Source organism: Calliphora vicina, chromosome 1, assembly GCF_958450345.1.
Source record: "Calliphora vicina chromosome 1, idCalVici1.1, whole genome shotgun sequence".
Lineage (NCBI taxonomy): Eukaryota > Metazoa > Arthropoda > Insecta > Diptera > Calliphoridae > Calliphora > Calliphora vicina.
The window spans coordinates 54,871,902-54,890,309 of NC_088780.1; the positions used below are offsets into that span (position 1 = coordinate 54,871,902).

The following is an 18,408-nucleotide window of genomic DNA, read 5'->3' on the forward strand; positions in this document are numbered from 1 at the left end:
TGGTCAGAATTATAGGGTCGCTATTCTGTTCCAATCAAAAAGTATCAATTTGTTGGACAGTGTTATTAGACTCATTTTAGTTCATAGTTCAAAAATGAACTAGGTAGCTCGTCAAGTTCAATTGCTCTTTTTTACTTTTGAACTACCTATTTATAAAATAAAGAAACGAAAACACTTAACTAAATAAGAAAGTATATTTGAAACATTTCAGTTCATAGTTCAATACTTCAATAAGTGAGCAAACGATTTGAACTAGTACATTTAGTTCAAATAATGGAATCGTTCAATAATGAGTTTATTCATGAACTACCCAAGTTTAAAAAAGTCCTTTAAAAAAGAAACCAAAGTTGTAAATAAAGATCTTTACGAATAATTATCAAAATTACACGCCACCCCGCGGCTCACATTTTTTAAAAAAATCGCCAAAAATCCAAGTACTGTCCGAATAAGCTGAAATTTAAAATATAAATAGGCCTTAAGCAGATCTACAAAAAATATGATTGTATATGTAAGTTATCTCTTTTAGTTAAAGAGATATGTAGTATATATTTTTTATTTTTTTTAATTCTGCTCGATTTTTTTTTGGTTTTTTATATAGGGAGTCTATGGAGGGTCGAAATTTTTTTTAACATATCAACTATTTTTGTTATAAAATCCTGAATAAAAAATTAAATGAATTTTCTAATTGATTAAAAGTTTTTGTTTTGATATTATTAGGGTATATAATTGAAAATATAGTAAAAATTAATAAATTTACAATGGTGAAATGAAATATGGCGATGTTAGAGTGCGTATTTGTGTAGCTCTACCTTAGTTCACGTTTTCGAGATTTTACTGTATATTTCTATATGTAAATGTGGTGTTGTATTTTATGTTATTTCATGTACATTAAATCTTACCAGCTTACAAAAAAAAATGCGCCGTATACTTTAGTAAGTATTTTTGCAAGGTAGTTACCAAAAAAAATTAAATTTTTGTTTGCCGAACGTAGGGCAACTTGCAGCTAAATTTTATTTTATTTGTTAAATAATACTTTGACTTATTACCTCCAATAGCTTAGAGAGCAGGAAAAAGCAAGAAAAAAAATTTCACTTAATCCCATTAATTTTGTTTAACATATTAAAAATAAAAAATAATCCTTACATATCACTTTCTAACAATTTACTATTTAAAAATTTACATTCTTTTACGTATTATACTTACCTTCAGCTGTAGAATCCATTTTGTTTCGTTAGATTTGCTTGATTACAAAAACTTTGACACCTGTTTAACGGAAACACCTTCTAGTCGATCTTTCCTACGGTAGTGTGCCATTCGTGTGAAGGCCTCATTCAAACTGAAATTATGAATGACATTTGAGGCAAGGGACCTTACTATGATCATTTTTTATCTCCTAGAGCATTTCTTTGACCAACCCAATAACAAAAAAACCCCCAACTAAAAACTTGTTTTTTGACTTTTGGCCGGACAAAGGTGCCTTTGGCCGCATTGTGCGTATGTACAAAAAGTTACATGCATTAATATTTGGAACGTCTAAAACTGGCCGTATTTTTTACGTTTTTTTCACAAAAAAGTCCCTATATTTTTCCTTTTTTAGAAAAAAATTTTCTTCGTGACTATGTTTTTTGTAAAAAAATATTTGTTGGTATAAAAATTAAACAAAAATTTACCAAATTTTTTAATTTTCAAATTTTTTTAGTTTATAAAATATTAATAGAATTTTAATGATATTGTAATTTGCAATATTATAAGGCAAATGTTGTTGATGTCAGAGCAATTTCTTTGTAAATTACATCTACGAGTCAGATGGTCATTCACAATTTCAAAATACAAAAGTTTTATTGCACTTTTTTAAAAATGCTGCGAAATTTCATATAGCAACTCATTAAACTTTAATCTTTTTTTCCAGTTTCAGTTGTATTTTTTGCATAAACCATGTCAGCGTATGAGCATTATTATATTGATCAGTCATAATAAGTATACTCAAAAATAATACCGATTCGAAATGGACTTTGAATTATTTGTAGTAATGCCAATTTAGGTCTGACTGAAATGTTTAATAAAGATTACCAAAATTAAAGATAAGCTGAAACGGTATTTTAGCGGCAACGGTAATTGCAGTTATCTCGGTAACGGTACCTTAGCGGTAAAGGTAGTTGAGCTGAAAGGGTGTTTTAGGAGAAACGATAGCTTAAAGGTACCCCGATTCTAACTGTATCAGGCTAACTCTACGTGAAGTTTTCACAGGGGTGAAATAAATAAGAATAAACGATTTTACAACAGTACTCCAACTCCAACAGTAAACTGCCATCATATCCTGCCCTTAGCGCCAAATTATCGTAAGCTACATTTTTAAAATTGTTTTTTTATTGCAGAAATTAAAATTTTATGGACCGACTTTGTTTTAGCGTTCTCAGAATATCAAAATTGTTAATAACTTCAAAAATAAAGGGGGAAGATTTTATCGTAAGTCAAAACATTTTACAGTTAACAAATTTTATCGTAAGCGATACACAGTGGTATAGAAAAAAAAGGCAAATAAATCTGTAACTTTGATAACAGCGTATCCAAATATTTCCCGATTTTCTCCAGTTTTCCTTTATTATATGTGTCAAATAGAAAAATAATTGTTTAAAAATATTGACTATGTTTAAAGTTATATGCATTTGATTTAAAAAATTTTAAAAAGGCGATTTTTCGCAAATTTTTTTGGAAAAAAGAACATTTTTTCTTTTTAAGTTATAGCAAAAACTATCTAAGATGATGTATAAGGAATTTCTACTTTCTGAAAGCTTAGTTTTCATAAAATATTTTAAAGGAAAACAAATTTAAAAATTGTTGAGGGCACCAGGTCCTTTCAAAAAACACCTATTTTATGTATAATAAAACTTTAGGGGAAAAATTCACAAATCGCATATTCGATATCAAAATATAGTAACCGATTTTAGGTGACTCAATATGTTTCTAATTATTTTGTAAAGGGTCCCGATAACCCCGACCCTGGTATGGATCTAAAAATTGCATTTTTGTAATTTTTCAACACTTTTTTTGGGAATTGCGGAATTGCTGATAATAAATTTCAAAATTCGTTTTTATATTTCCATTTTAAATAGAAAAATCTACATAACGGTGAAATTTCATTAAAAACTATTCATCAAAGAATAATAACAAGAAGTGAAACGCTGTCAAAAAAAACCTAACTATATAAATGTATTGGTAACATATTGTTTATATGTATTAGTGAAAAAAACACTTTCACCACACTCCTCAAACATACATAGTTGTATCAAAGCGACCTTAAAAATTATAACAAAATTTTATTTCAATTAAATTTATAAATTCGGACAATTCTCAAATCATTTATTTTATATTTAATCTAGAAAGGTTTTATAAATAGATTTTTCATCTTTTTATTCAATAATTTCTGCAAAAATTAAAGTTATTTGAATTTTGTATTAATTTTCAATACGAAATTTTACAAATGTGTTTTTTTCAGTTTTAATTTCAACACCCAAAAATTTAATGTCAAAAAAATTAAAAAATATATTTTTCGTTTGTGCAAAATATACATGTTTCGGTTAGTTTAAAGGTTTAAATCAGCGAAATGCAAACTCACACCACTACAGTTTTTAGATATTGTAGTTGTATGAGTTGAGAATTATTCTCTGGCAAAAACAAAAACAAATAGCTGAAATAATGAAATAAACAAGCATAAAAGCGTAACACAACCTGCTTCTATCAATGCTCATGCGAGACTGACTGTTTTTATTCAATGTGTGTGCTTGCGTACATGTGAAAATAAAAACAAGAGAGCTCATATGAGAGCTCATTGCATTTCGCTGGTTTAAATGTGTGTAAAAAAATTAAAAAATGTTATGTGTTTGTGAAAGTTTGTGTTAGAATCAGTGTTGCCACTTCATGTGTAATTACACATATTGTGTGTAATTTCAACTTGGATGTGTAGCCCATGTGTAATTGAATGAATGTGTAATTCATGTGTAATTTTAAATTAAAATTATATCCAAAATAAGTATATTGTCAATGTATGTCTTCAATCATTTTTAGTATTGTTCAGATTTCAAAACCGACTGAAAATAAATATGTACGTTTATATGAAGGAAAGTAGCTATATCCTCTATTTTAGTTGATAAATAACAAATCTAGTATCGCTAAATGTATTCATATTTATTATATTTTACTATAATTTATATATATGTATATCATTTAATTATATGTATGAAGATATGAATCAAGTTTGAACTAAATTAACATTAAGGTTTGCATAAAAATACGATAAATAATTTGGAGATTATTGCTATGTTGTTCGCAATATTTTAAAAATATAAACGTTACAAAAATTATACATTTCTTTACCTACAAGATTTTACCGGTAAAGTGTTCATTTACTTTTTTCTATATTTCTCTCTCGCTATAATTTATAACAAATAGTAAAAAATATTTAACTTTCACCCATGTTCTGGAAAACGCAGCGTTTTCAAATCGCTTATGGTTTAGAAAACGCAAAACGCATTTCACCATGTTCTGAAAACCGTGCGATTTGTTATTGGTTTCAGTATACACTAGCAGTTTCAAAAATAATTTTAAAATTTTGTATATAAAACAAAAACAAATTTTTTAAATTTTGTTTTTGCTATCCATATAAATATCACTTAGGTGACGTGATTTACAAAATTAGGTGCTTAATATAAATTAGGAAAAAATTCAAATTCGAAGGCAAACAGTGTGCTATTTTTTTAAATATTGTTAAATTTTTAATAGAAATGTAACAATCTTCGAATGAACATTGGTTAATATCTATTTGTTAAAATCGTATTTGGGATTGACATATTTGACTGATCTCAAGAATTCATTAAATTAGAAAAGTTCACTAAAAAATAAGTAAGAGAGCTATATTCGGCTGTGCCGAATCTTATATCTTATCACCTAATTATACTTAAAAATATTTTTTTTTAAATTAGTTTTTTAATTTTTTTAAAAAAAGTTTTTCCCATTTTTTTTCAAAAAAGAATTTGCGACAAAAAAAAATTTGTTTGATGAAAAAAAAATCGGATTAAAAATATTTTTCCCGATTTTGACCCATTGTAGGTCCAACTTACTATAGCCTTATATACATCGTTGCAATGACTTTGAAATATCTATTATTAGATATCCATATTGTCTATATTAGTGACTCAGTTATCCAGATATAGATAAAAAAAATAGGCCAAAAATCGAGGTTTTCCCAGTTTTTTCCTAGTATCTCAGCCATTCATGGCGAAAGGTATAAAAAGAGATTGCTGACTTTGCTTTAATAATTTCATATATCCAATGGCGGAAATTACTGCCATTAAACGCGCATCCAACTGGCTGAGGTATTATCGAATATCTGGTGATATACATACATACATATGTATATTTACTGACAGCAAGGCTGCCGTTAACGGAATAGCGGGTGTCTTTACGACATCAAGGTTAACCGAGGAATGCCGGGTATCTCTAGATGAGATAGCGAGACATTCTAGGATAACGCTTATATGGGTCCCTGGACACGATGGAAATCAGGGTAATTGTATAGCAGATGATCTGGCCAAAAGGGGTGCGATGTTGAGTGAGGAGGCGATCGACGCTTTTTCTGGTATTTCCCTTGTTAAATGCAAGATGGCTGCTCAGCAGAAATTGTATGAGACTGCACAAAACAGGTGGACTAATGAACCTTCCTGTGCTACAGCGAGGTCGACTTGGCCCGTATATGATGCCAACAGGACGAATCTACTTGTAGAATACCGTCGTGAGCAAATAAGGCTAATTGTCTCCTTTATTACAGGGTACTGTTTAATCGGGACACATGCTAGAAGATTGGGCCTACGGTACAATGATTACTGTAGAAGCTGTCATAATGAAGAAGAGGAGGAGACTGTATATCACCTTTTCTGCCAATGCCCGGCTCTTACAAACCTGAGGGAACGCATCCTTGGATTTCCATTCCTATCATGCTTGGACGAGCTATCGAGGATGAATCTTAGACGAATCTACTCCTTCATCCGGGTATCTGGCTGGTTTAATTTGGAGGCAACGGAGGTATTATAAATACCCTGTTGTCTACCCCTTGGGTATCACAATGGGATCAGATTTAAATGGACCCAAGTGAGCTGCTTGAGGAGCAGCAGCCCATGGAACCTAACCTAATTCCTGGATAAATTAAAATCTGCGCAAGTGAAAATTGTCCATAATTGACACTAAGTGATCGTATTTGGTCCAAACATCCCATAGTCCAAACCTTTTGTATTCATGTACGTTTTAAAAATCTTGTATTCACAATATGACCCACCTTTAGACAATTTCTCCTATTGCAATCACAAAAATTACATGTGTAATTTTTTCTCGTATGTGTAATTTAGGAATAAGGCATGTGTAGTTTATAATTTTATTGGTGGCAACACTGGTTAGAATTGCAATTTTATTGCAATTTTCAATAAAAAGTTTTGAAGATAAATCTCTCTCTCAGTGTGTTGAATTCACATACTACTTGTATGTGAGAAGAGAGAGAGGTTGTTGTTGTAGAAAAAGAGAGAGCCTTCCCTTCTTGTTATTCTTTGCTATTCATAAATAAAAATTTAATTTCAATTCGAAATATTTAATTTTTGCAAAAATTCAGTAAAAAAAATGTTTGTCATATTTTTCAATAAAGTATTGAGCTTGAACGAAATTATATTATATCGCATCATAACATTATTAATTCCATAGTAGAAAAATAGAAGGTAGTTTCATTCTCTCTTTATTTTTTAAAATTCTACGTCTGACATGCTTAAGGATTTTGACGTTTTCGTTAAAATAGTAATGCCATATCAATTTCAAATTTTCCCTTTGGGAATACATAATTTTCATTAATTTGAAAATTATTAAAAAAATAGAAAAAATATTTACCCAACAACAGTTTATGGATATATGTAAAGCAGCGAAATGCAATGAGCTCTCAAATGAGCTCTCTTGTTTTTATTTTCACATGTACGCAAGCACACACATTGTATAAAAACAGTCAGTCTCGCATGAGCATTGATAGAAGCAGGTTGTGTTACGCTTTTATGTTTGTTTATTTCATTATTTCAGCTAGTTGTTTTTGTTTTTGCCAGAGAATAATTCTCAACTCATACAACTACAATATCTAAAAACTGTAGTGGTGTGAGTTTGCATTTCGCTGATGTAAAGCTTGCGAAGAAGATTTGCCAAAACAGCCAATGGTGTGCTCCGACCATTTAGTTAAAAGTAATATTTCAGTTAAAACAAAGCGTGTGAGATTGGATATGAATGCTGTCCCAATGAACACAAGGTAACTTCAAAATACTATTTATTATGTAAACATATTTTGGGATATATATCACCGATTATTACCGATCATAATCCATTAACTATGCACACTGGAGTAGAATCGAAATTATTTGAAAATAAATCTCGTATTTCTAAACGGCGTACCCAAGGAATATTCGAGTTTAAGATTTGAAAATGAACCCCACAAATACTTGAATGGCGGCGCTATGGGACCCAAAGTAGGGCACCTTCGACATGTAAATTTGTTAACCGCGAGCCATTTTTTGTTTTCCATCCGATTTCAAAGACTTTTTATATTTTCTGAGAGTGCTCGGCTAGATCTTGAAAATATATTCTTCCGTGTGCTACTTGTCTCTTATAATTAAACCTCCATTTATAAGATATAAAATATTTACATAGTAATAAAAAAAATTAAGAAAATGCATACATATAAAAATAGTCAACGTGTTTTAATAAGTAATCGAACGTTAGGAATTGAATCAATAACTCCCAACACAACATAATACATTTTTATTTAAATAATAAATTAAATTACACATTTTTTGTAAAAAAATTCTCGAAAATCATAATAATTTTTTGGAATGTGGCAACGGTTTTTATAATGCTCACAAAAAAAGGAAACTTCAAAAAACCTTATTTTAAAAAAAAAATTTGATTGAAACTACCTTCTATATTTTTATCATGATTAATTCTATGTATAAATTTCAAAATAATCAAAAAAAAACATCTCCTGTAATATTTGTGTTTTGTCTCTTACGATAATTTGGCACTAAGGGCTCGATATGTTCATCCCAGCGATCATGCTATATGTCTTACATCACTTTTAAATATTGATGAAAACTTTCTCCGCTATACGATGTAAGATTTTCAGAAACTTGTCTAAATGACTGAGCAGATAGTGTACTTTTATACTCATACTTGCTAAAACACCACTATAGGTAAAATCATATGGATGTGATTAATTTTTTAATATAATGTTCTGTTTAATAAAGATTTTTTTTTAAATTGTTGGTTTAATTTCAAAATAAAATGTAGTATTTTTTGCAATTTTTTGCGTTAATGATAAATAAATAGACCTAAACAATTTATACACAAATTGCACAAGTGTATTTTGTAAAGCAGTTTTAATTAAATCAACATGACTTTTATTATCTGCCAATACCTCACCACATTTATTAGCATTTTGTTAACAATTTCACTAAAGTTCCCACAAAAAAAAACTTCAAAATAACAAATGTGCATTAGGCAAATGTATTTTTTCCTCATTTGTGTTATGACAGCTGCAAGCAAACTTCTGTCCTAAGTACTAATGAAAATATAATTAAATGTTTTTTTTTTTTTTGATAAAATCTATTAAAACATACATACAGACATACATACATATGTGTCTATATATAAACGTAACTACATTTTAATAATCTGCAAATAAAATTAACATTTTTATTAGAATTTTATCTAAATTAAATCCCACATTCTTTATTTTCAGATCGGCCGCAATTATTATTTCATACCCCCAAGATAAGTCAAATAATAACCTACTTACAGGATATTCTTATTTACTTACACACATACATACTTACATTCATATAACGTACATACCTGCCTACGCCTAAACGCACGCTAAACATTTACGCTCATTAGATTTGAAATACAAGTAAAACAACAACAACAATTTAACGTTTAGCGCCTCAAGTGGCAGACACAACTAAATGGCCAAGACGAAACAACAACAATTACTGGTGATTTATTTAACAATATGTTTGGTCGTTGTATCACTGCTAATGAAAGTGGATAGTGTGAGAGCATCGAGTATTCCACTTGACGGAAACGGAAATATGTTGCAACAACAGCAGCAACAACAGCAGCAAATCGATAACAATGTGCAGGAGCATAATTATATTATGGTAAATATATATTTATAATTCTTTAATAAACATTTATATTGCTGATATGTGGGATCTAAGACTGGAGTTAGAAACAAGAATAACAAACTTGTGTGAAAATAAATATAAATTTGAAAACCTTATATTTTTATACCCTACACCACCATAGTGGGGAGGGTATATTGCGTTTGTGCTGATATTTGTAACGTCCAAAAATAATAATAATAAAAACCCACTTTAAAGTATTCAGATCAACTCAGAATCGCTCGATTAAACGATGTCCGTGCGTCCGTCTGGCTGTCCATATAAACTTTGTGCGAGATAAGAGATTTTAACTTGTTCGAATACTTCGATCACACGTTTAAAATTAATCGAATAATTTAATTTTTTTAAAAAAAGTAAAGAATGTAGTTTTGATGTAGGTTTTTTAATATTTTATTGTTAAAGAAAAACAAAAACTAACGTTAAAGTTAACAATGCAAGTATTGATAAAAAAAAAACATTCGAAAACGAAGTCCATCATTAAATTTTCATCTGAAATATTATGATCAGATTCCCTACCGAACAATATACAAAACAATTGACTAGCAAACACTTTAGTTTCCGTTTTAGTATAATATAAACGTTTTAAAAACTTTTTTATGTCGTTCAACAATTCGGGTTTTAAAATGAGTAACTAATTCTTTAGTAAATGAATTATTCACTTTTTCTAAATTATTTACAGCATATTGTATTATAGCCTCAAGCTCTATCAATTGTTTTATCAAGTGGTCTAAGGGAGTTACACAAATATGTCCAAGGTTGGATATCATTGTCAACGTAATCATTATAAATGTCATCCTCAATATCACTTTCGACGACCGTTTCAAAATCACATTCGCCATCACTTTCAATACCACTTTAATATAAGTTAATATTTTGATTATTAATTGCGATTCTGCTAATATTTCGCCAGCATATGTTTAGACGTTAATATTTCAGTTTCGAAATCAATTCTAAAATCATTTAGCCTTTATAAAAAATATTTTATTCCGTACCTTTTATTTTCATTGTATCTAGTCCTAAATTAAACATTTTGAAAGACTTGTTTTTAGAATTGTAAATTCTTGTATCGAAATACTCCCTTATCTTTAGTTATTTGTCTAATTTCAGAAACAATTAAATTTTTTAAGCAATTTAATAAATTTAAATGTATATGTAAATTTATTCGTTTTATTCGATTATTCTTCATAAAATTGTTCGAATTATTCGTTATTCGAAAATGGCCATTTTTATATTGTTCGAATAATTGTTCGTAAGAAATTATTCGATTAATCGAACGATCATTACTCGAATGAAAATCCTAGTATCTACACAAATTTTGCTCCAAATCAGTTTTATATATACAAAATTCATGTCACCAAATTTTATTATGATCGGTCCATAATTAGTCATAGCTCCCATATAAGATCCGCTTCCTAAAATCACTTTAACGTGCATAAATCTCCTAAAAATGTTTGTATACACATAAAATTCAATATAATTAACTTTCATATAGACATAAATCACATGACCTAATTTCATGGTGATCGGTCCATAATTGGTCTTAGCTCCCATATAAGACCCACCCCACTTTCAATAATCGCTCACGAATATAAATTATTGAAATTTTAAAAGAAAAATGTTTTTGCTCATTAACTTAGTGTAGGGTAGTAGGGTATTCAATTAATCGGGTTGCTGGTTTAATCGGTTAATCGAGCAAATAATTAATCGGGCTTTAGATTTATTCGGTTAATAATCGGTTAATTTAAAATTATTCGATTAACCGAATAATTTCTATTTTAATTTTAAATTGAAAATACAACAACGAATTTTATGTACAAAAACAAACAAAACAGCAAATATTGTATTTGAGATAATTTTTGTATACATATCGCTCATTTTCTGAACAACGTCATAACTCAAAATCCGTGTTTTTTGAACTGAGTAATACAAAATATGCGCCGTTCTATAATCTTTCATATAGTTATATCAGTTTTCAAAAAAGTCAATTATTTTTTGTGTGAGAGTGTTTTTTTTTTTGTTGTAAACATCAAAATTAAAATTCATGCTCGTATATTTGACAAGTAAAAATTTGGGTTAATACAGATTAGAAAGACATTAACATCTATTATTTATATTTCTGAAATCGCATGATTTGTTTAAAATTTATTTAAGAAATAGTAAAATGTCATAAAACATTCAAAGACGTTTTTCTCGAAGGACTTTTTTTAATTATTACGTTGTTGCAACAAATGAGCGATATGTGAGTTTTTTAGAGTTTTAGAGCAGCGAAATGCAATGAGCTCTCATATGAGCTCTCTTGTTTTTATTTTCACATGTACGCAAGCACACACATTGAATAAAAACAGTCAGTCTCGCATGAGCATTGATAGAAGCAGGTTGTGTTACGCTTTTATGCTTGTTTATTTCATTATTTCAGCTATTTGTTTTTGTTTTTGCCAGAGAATAATTCTCAACTCATACAACTACAATATCTAAAAACTGTAGTGGTGTGAGTTTGCATTTCGCTGTTTTAGAGAGATGTTCTGAAATAATCTTTTAAAAAAAGAATATATTTCCAATGTTTTCCTTTTAAACTATTTTTTTCTTTAGATTTAATAAATCTTTTCTTGGAAAAAATCTCTCTCGCTGATTGTGTATGTTGAAGAAAGCAAAAGCATGATAAAGAATATTCAATATCTCAGTTTTTTTTTAGTTTTTTCTAAGCATATAAAATCCTTAGTTATACCATTAGAGTCCTTTTTGGATTGTTTTAGATTTTGAATACTTTTAATAGTTTCGTTTAGTTCTGATAAAAGACTCATTTCAAAAAAAGTTTCGTCTATACATGTAATTACAAAAAAAGTTTCAAATACATGTAAATTAAATATGTCAGTTGTTATACTAACTAAACATGTTTATATCTAAGTTTAATTTGAAATTTGTATTGGAATTGAAACGGAAAAATAAATACAAAAAATAAGTTAAAGTGCAAAAAAAAGAAATTTCGGTTAATCGACACAAATTAATCGGTTTATTTGTTATTTGAAAATCGGCAATTTTAAATTATTCGAACAGTTAACCGTCCAAAATTAATCGGTTAACCGATAAATGGTTAATCGATTGAATACCCTAGTAGGTAGGTAGGGTAGGCTGTGCTAAATTTGAACACGGTTTGGGTTTTAAATAAATTATATGCCATTTTGAAGAGTACAATCTGTCATTTATTCAAACTTAGTTGTCGGAAATTATAGTGTAAATAATTTTTTTTTGCTTCGAAAATGTCGAATTTTGTACCAACAAAGCGTCATATGCGGGAAGTTTTGCTTTACTTCTTTAATTTGAAAAAGTTACGCTAAAGCAAACCGATTGCTCACAAAAGCTTATCGTGAATGTGTTCCATTGGTTTCAACGTTCGAGAGATGGTTTTTGCGGAAGTGGTTATTTTAATACGGAAGTCAAATATCGTTCAGGCCAGCTAAAAAAGTTTGAAGACAAAGAATTGGAGACATTACTCCATGAAGACTGTTGTCGAACTCAACAAGATCTTGCAAAATCATTGGGATCTACTCAAGCAGCAATTTCAAAACTGGATTCATCCAAATACAGGGAAATTGGGTACCATACGAATTGAAAAACGATTTTGCATGTCCGAAATAATGCTTGAACGCTATAAAATAAAATCATTTTCGCACCGAAACATTACTTGCGATGAAAAATGGGTCCATTACGATAACCCAAAGCGTAAGAGATCATACGTGAATCCCGGCCATAAGCCAAATTTTAGACAAGTTTGAAGCGAGATCAGGATATGCGGCCAGACACTTTGGCTTTTTGAAATTATTTTTCTTCTATAGTACTTCCAAAATTTTACCTTTGAGAAATATATAAATTATTTATTTTTCTGTTTCTATTTTTCCAAAAAAAAATCGCGAAAGTGTAGAGAGTAGTTTACTTTTTAAATTTTATTTAATTTAAATGTACATAACTTTTGACTTGGTATCAATTTTTAAATAATAATTTTCTCCTAATACTAATAAATTTATTGTTAAAGATATTTATAGACGGCAATACTGAGTATTAACACTTTTCAAAATTAAAATATTATTGAAATCATTCGGTATTTCAAAAAATCGTTTCGAAAAAACATTTATTGTTTACACGATAGTATTACAAATATTTTATTTCTTTGTTGAATGACATTTGAGATACGCCTTGAGACTCCGCCCCACCTTTGAGTTTAAATTCGAAATTCAAAACACACCAATACCTCCTCTATAGTCGTGGAACATTTTATTATCGGTTTAGAAGTTTCAGATTTATTTTTTAATTTCCCCCACTGTGCATCGTCGGACGAAGCTTACTTCCTACAAAACCCCTGATTGACTGTAGTTATCTCTAAATAGATCTGATATTATATCTGGACCCTAATAGTTTATGGGTGATTAGAGGCAATTGTGTGAAAGTCTCACATATTTTTTTATGTTCAAAAGATTTCCTTATCTATTAGTTGAACGATTTATTTGTTCAATAGTTTCATAATGTTCAGGAAAACTAATGTATTTTTCATATTTCTCTTATTTTTAAGGATCAAGCGAAACAAAGACCTGCAGTACCCAAAAATGCTAACATATTGGAAGATGATGATGATGACAAGGGGAATAGCTTAAATGAGGATTTAACCAGAAATCAATTATTTTTTGGGTAATTAAATAAACTATAACAAAAACTAGATAACTTTGTAAATTTATTCAACATTAAACTAATTTGCTTTCAGTCATGATGCCCTAAACATGGTCAAAAGAGCACCCGGTGGTTTTGTGGGTATGCGTGGTAAAAAATTCTACTACGATGAGGACGAAAGCAACATTGCAAACGATAATAGTCTCCCCTGGAACCAGTTGCACAATTCCGATGAAGACATAACCTGGGATGAATATGCCAAACCAAATGTTAGACGTTATAAAAAGGCACCCACAGCTTTTTATGGAGTACGCGGCAAAAAGTTTGCCACCATGAATGGTGGCAATCCCAATAATGACAATCATCGTTGGCAAGAATTCCTACAAAAACTGGAAGAGGAACGGGTGCGTGATGCTATATTACAAAATTTTCTCGATAGTTTAACTGGCACACAAAATGATCTACCCAACGAAATGGCAAAGAGAGCGCCCACCGGTTTTACTGGAGTACGTGGTAAACGTCCAGTAATGGATGAACTTGATTCTTCAATGGAAACTTTAACGAAACGTGGTTTGGGCAATAATGCATTTGTTGGTGTGAGGGGTAAAAAAGATGTGTCACATCAGACATTTAAGAGATCGCCGTCGGGGGCAGAGGTAAATTGATATTTAAAATTGAGAACAATGCTAATAAGCTTTGAAATATATTAAGGAATAACCTATAATTACTCATTATTATTACTCATAATTAAGAACTATAACTATTATAACCTTTACTCTAATTGATTATGTGAATTACGAAGATCTCTGTCAGCACTACTGAAGGAATTCTAAAGACTTTCTTACTTGCCTTTACAAATATGTTCTACGATTGTGGAGTGAAATAGCTTCGAAATTATTATTTTTTCTTTGTTATTTTAAGCCGTCTAAATAGTGGTAGTAATAAATCTGTCTATTCTAAGCAACTAATCCGGTTGACATGAGCATTCAAATAATTAATTTATCAAATGATATATCCAATTTTGCTGCGGAAAATAATAAAGTTGTTGAACAGAAGTTCTTAGAGAAATGCCATACGCAATAGATTGAAAAATCGATCTATACACTTGCCAGTCGGTAGAATTACTAGAAATTGACAATGAGATCGTAAAAAAGCGTTTGATTCAGAATATTTAAATTATGATTTCTTTAATAATTACAATGATGATGAACTTATGCGTTTTTCTTCCATTAGACCACGACGAGTAAAGAATGATCATACTGTGTCTAATTTAAGATATCTTTTATATCTTCCAGATGGTAACGTAAAATATAATTTAAATTTTGGTACAGTTCCATTGATCTACATGTTCGTATTTAACATTATACAGGACATATTGAACCAAAACCTCTATTTTCTTGTCCACTATAAATTCAGCCAAATACGTGGATTTTGAAAGAGCGTAATACCACCGAAATACCATTATTTTTACTATAATTTACACCAATCAAACTCCAGAAAACTTAAAAAATAACTTAATATTGTTTATTTTTTCTTTATCTTATGTTATATTATTAGTCGTTATCTTAAATAAATCACGTTAAAAACTGACAGATGACATAAATGAAATCAAAATTTATTTATTTTTTTAAAATACAAAACCCTCTATCTGATAATTTTCATACATACACATTGAATATTTTTGTGAAACAAATACTCTATCTGTCATAAAGTCACCAATAATGCCAAATTTTAAAAACCAATTATGTATATGTGAGATTCAGTAGTTGTTTAAAAAATGTTGTAGAACATCGAATTTGAATAACTCAACTAATACGCGAAAAAAACTGTTTTTGTCTCTCCTGAAAAGTTGTGTTTTTTTAAGATAGAGGGTTTTGAATATAGCCCCTCGATATATTTGTTTAAACTTGTGTTATTAACGAGAACAGTTTTGGCATACTAAAGTATCTGCGTATATAACTACAAAATTATGTTTTTTAGTTAAATTCTCCAAAATTTTTGATTTTCCTCATATACAAATATACTTTTGTGGGTCTACGACCAATATTTTGATGCTACAAACCGTGTTACAAAAGCTAACGAAAAATATATGCAGGGACTCTCATGTAGTAATTCTGTTTTGTTTTGTTGTCCATAGAGAACGGAAATACATATAGATTTTCTCAATCACTTTCGGTATTATTAAAGTTACAAGTTCAAAGAACCATAAATATGGAAGTTCTTTTGAAACTAAGGACTGAGATCGAAAAATTCTTAACATACATACATGTTAATAAAAATCAATTTGATTGGAATTATTATTACAATTTACAAAAAAAATATTTTTATAGTTCTAATCACTAGTGATGAAGTTTTGAACCTTTTTCGGAAACCCTTCCATTAAGGTTTTTGTAGTGCTTTCTGTCACATTGTTCAAACAGTTAGTACATCTCCGTTTAAAATCTACCACACTTTTAGACACCTTTTTTGGCTTTAGAAACATCATGTGGACCATTCCTTCTACCTGTACCAGGGTTTCTATCAACGGACAAGTTCTCACAATACTGTTTAATAAAATTGGAATAAGTTTGATAGCAGACCTTGGATTGTTTGACCAACTTTTTGTAGGACCAACTTAGTCCTTGTTGACCAACTTCGGTTTGTTGAAAATATTTAATAATTTTAGTACGCACTTTTTTCTGTTCACTCATTTTAATCAGATTAACAACAAATGAATATAATTGACATTAAACATAACAACTGACATGATTTACAAATTTAACTTGATCAACAAAAAAAAAAATCAAATAATAGGGTGAATTCCAACACGTCTGTATGCAATGCAGTCATATCTTTATCAAGACAAAGCAAGCAAACGCGTAGTTAAAATTTAAAAAAAAAAAACTTAGCATACTGCCTGTTTTTACTTTTTCATACATTTTGCGATAAAAAAAATTATCAAAGTTTACACGGTTGCGTTAAGAATCGCTCGACTTTTTAAGGTTGCATTGCATACAGACGTTTTGGAATTCACCCATACTTGGGTTAAAAGTTTTATAAAAGACGTGTGTTAAGAATTTTTCGATCTCAGTCCTTATTTTTAAAATGTTTTTTTTTAAGTTATGAGTTTTACCTTTTAAACAGTAAAATATTTATAAGAGCCGGTTGGAGAATGGTAAATATTTGACGAAAAAGACGTAAGCACTAAATAAAATACATTTTAATTATTTTATTTATTTGAAAAACTTATTTCACTTAGGTTGATTAAAAACAAAACATTTAGTTTTATTTTATTTGATGCTGTTTGATCTTACAAAACACTTGTAAGGGTAAACACGTCAAACAAATTTGTGGTTACGCTTTTTTGAGCAAATATTTTGCCATGTGTGACCCTACCTTAAGTTACGTTATTTTAAGGTCAGGATGGTTCCCAACTAAAGAAAAAGATACGGTCATCTATGTCATTTCTTAAGAAATGAACACGAAAGCATTTGTACAAAAAAACAGAAAAGTCGAAAAACATGTTACCTCAAAAATTAGCATTACTCATTTTATTGATTTTTATTTACTAACGTGTTTTGGAAAACTACTTTAGTATGCTACGAGTATTTCAATAAAATAAGAAAATATTTTACTAACTCTATCATCAACTTAGAGCTTGAAAAAATGCGTTATTTGAAACTTAAACGAAAGTAACACAGTCATTGTCTAACCGATTTTAAAAAAAGTTTCTTCAGAATTGCTATATGAAAACCCCCGCATATTTTGGGTGTAGCTTAGTGTTATATTTTATAATTTAAAAAGGGGATGATAGTCTTCTCTTCAATACTACTAGATCTAATAAGTTATTTTCCTATTATCTTGGTGGTTGGTGTAAAGAACATCCAACATTTTCAAAGCTGCCTGCCTACATTCACCTCACCTGCAATTGGCAACGAAACAAAATTATAATTTCAAAATTAAGCTAAAATCACCAACTATGTTAAAATTATAGAAAACTCAACACAAAAGCATCTTTTTAACACTCGTACTCTCTCTCTCTCGTCTACATAACATAATTATATAATTATTTCAAAGCCAAATCATTTATAGTAAAAAGTTAAAAATACTAAATAATATTTTAGCGTTATTTTTTTGTTTTTTGGAAAAAGTCTTTACCAGCCGGTGGTGGAAAACGTCAACGTTTCGTCGACTTCAATAACAAATTTGTAGCTGTCCGAGGAAAGAAGAGTTCCTACGATGGCATGAATGCGTTTAATGCCTTCGACAACAGCAACATCAACAACCGGTCACCATTGTCATCGGCAACTATGAGTCTACTTTATGGTAAACGTGCACCCAACGGGTTTCTTGGTATGAGAGGAAAGCGTCCGTTTACAACTGGTAAGTACGAACAGCAGTATAAGCAAACATGCTGCTCTATAGCATTTATTAAAATTATTTTTGTTTTCTTTGGCTGGAGGACTTGTGTACTTAGTAAAGAGGCACTTAACCTTTTTCATGGCAGTCACTGCAA

The 18,408-nt window shown here is 29.7% G+C and overlaps 1 protein-coding gene across 2 annotated transcripts in view; it reads left to right on the forward strand.

Annotated features, from left to right (window-relative positions):
* The window catches only part of Tk (Tachykinin), a 98,367-nt gene that overhangs the window by 73,336 nt on the left and 6,623 nt on the right, over positions 1 to 18,408 (forward strand). Inside the window, exons 2-5 of one of the 2 annotated variants that reach the window (XM_065514052.1) lie at positions 8,813 to 9,230; positions 13,819 to 13,934; positions 14,008 to 14,569; positions 18,017 to 18,275. In XM_065514052.1, coding sequence (XP_065370124.1) covers positions 9,036 to 9,230; positions 13,819 to 13,934; positions 14,008 to 14,569; positions 18,017 to 18,275 — 1,132 coding nt within the window. In that variant the 5' untranslated portion in view covers positions 8,813 to 9,035. The remainder of the gene's footprint in view (positions 1 to 8,812; positions 9,231 to 13,818; positions 13,935 to 14,007; positions 14,570 to 18,016; positions 18,276 to 18,408) is intronic. The other variant, XM_065514061.1, reaches the window with a different exon arrangement.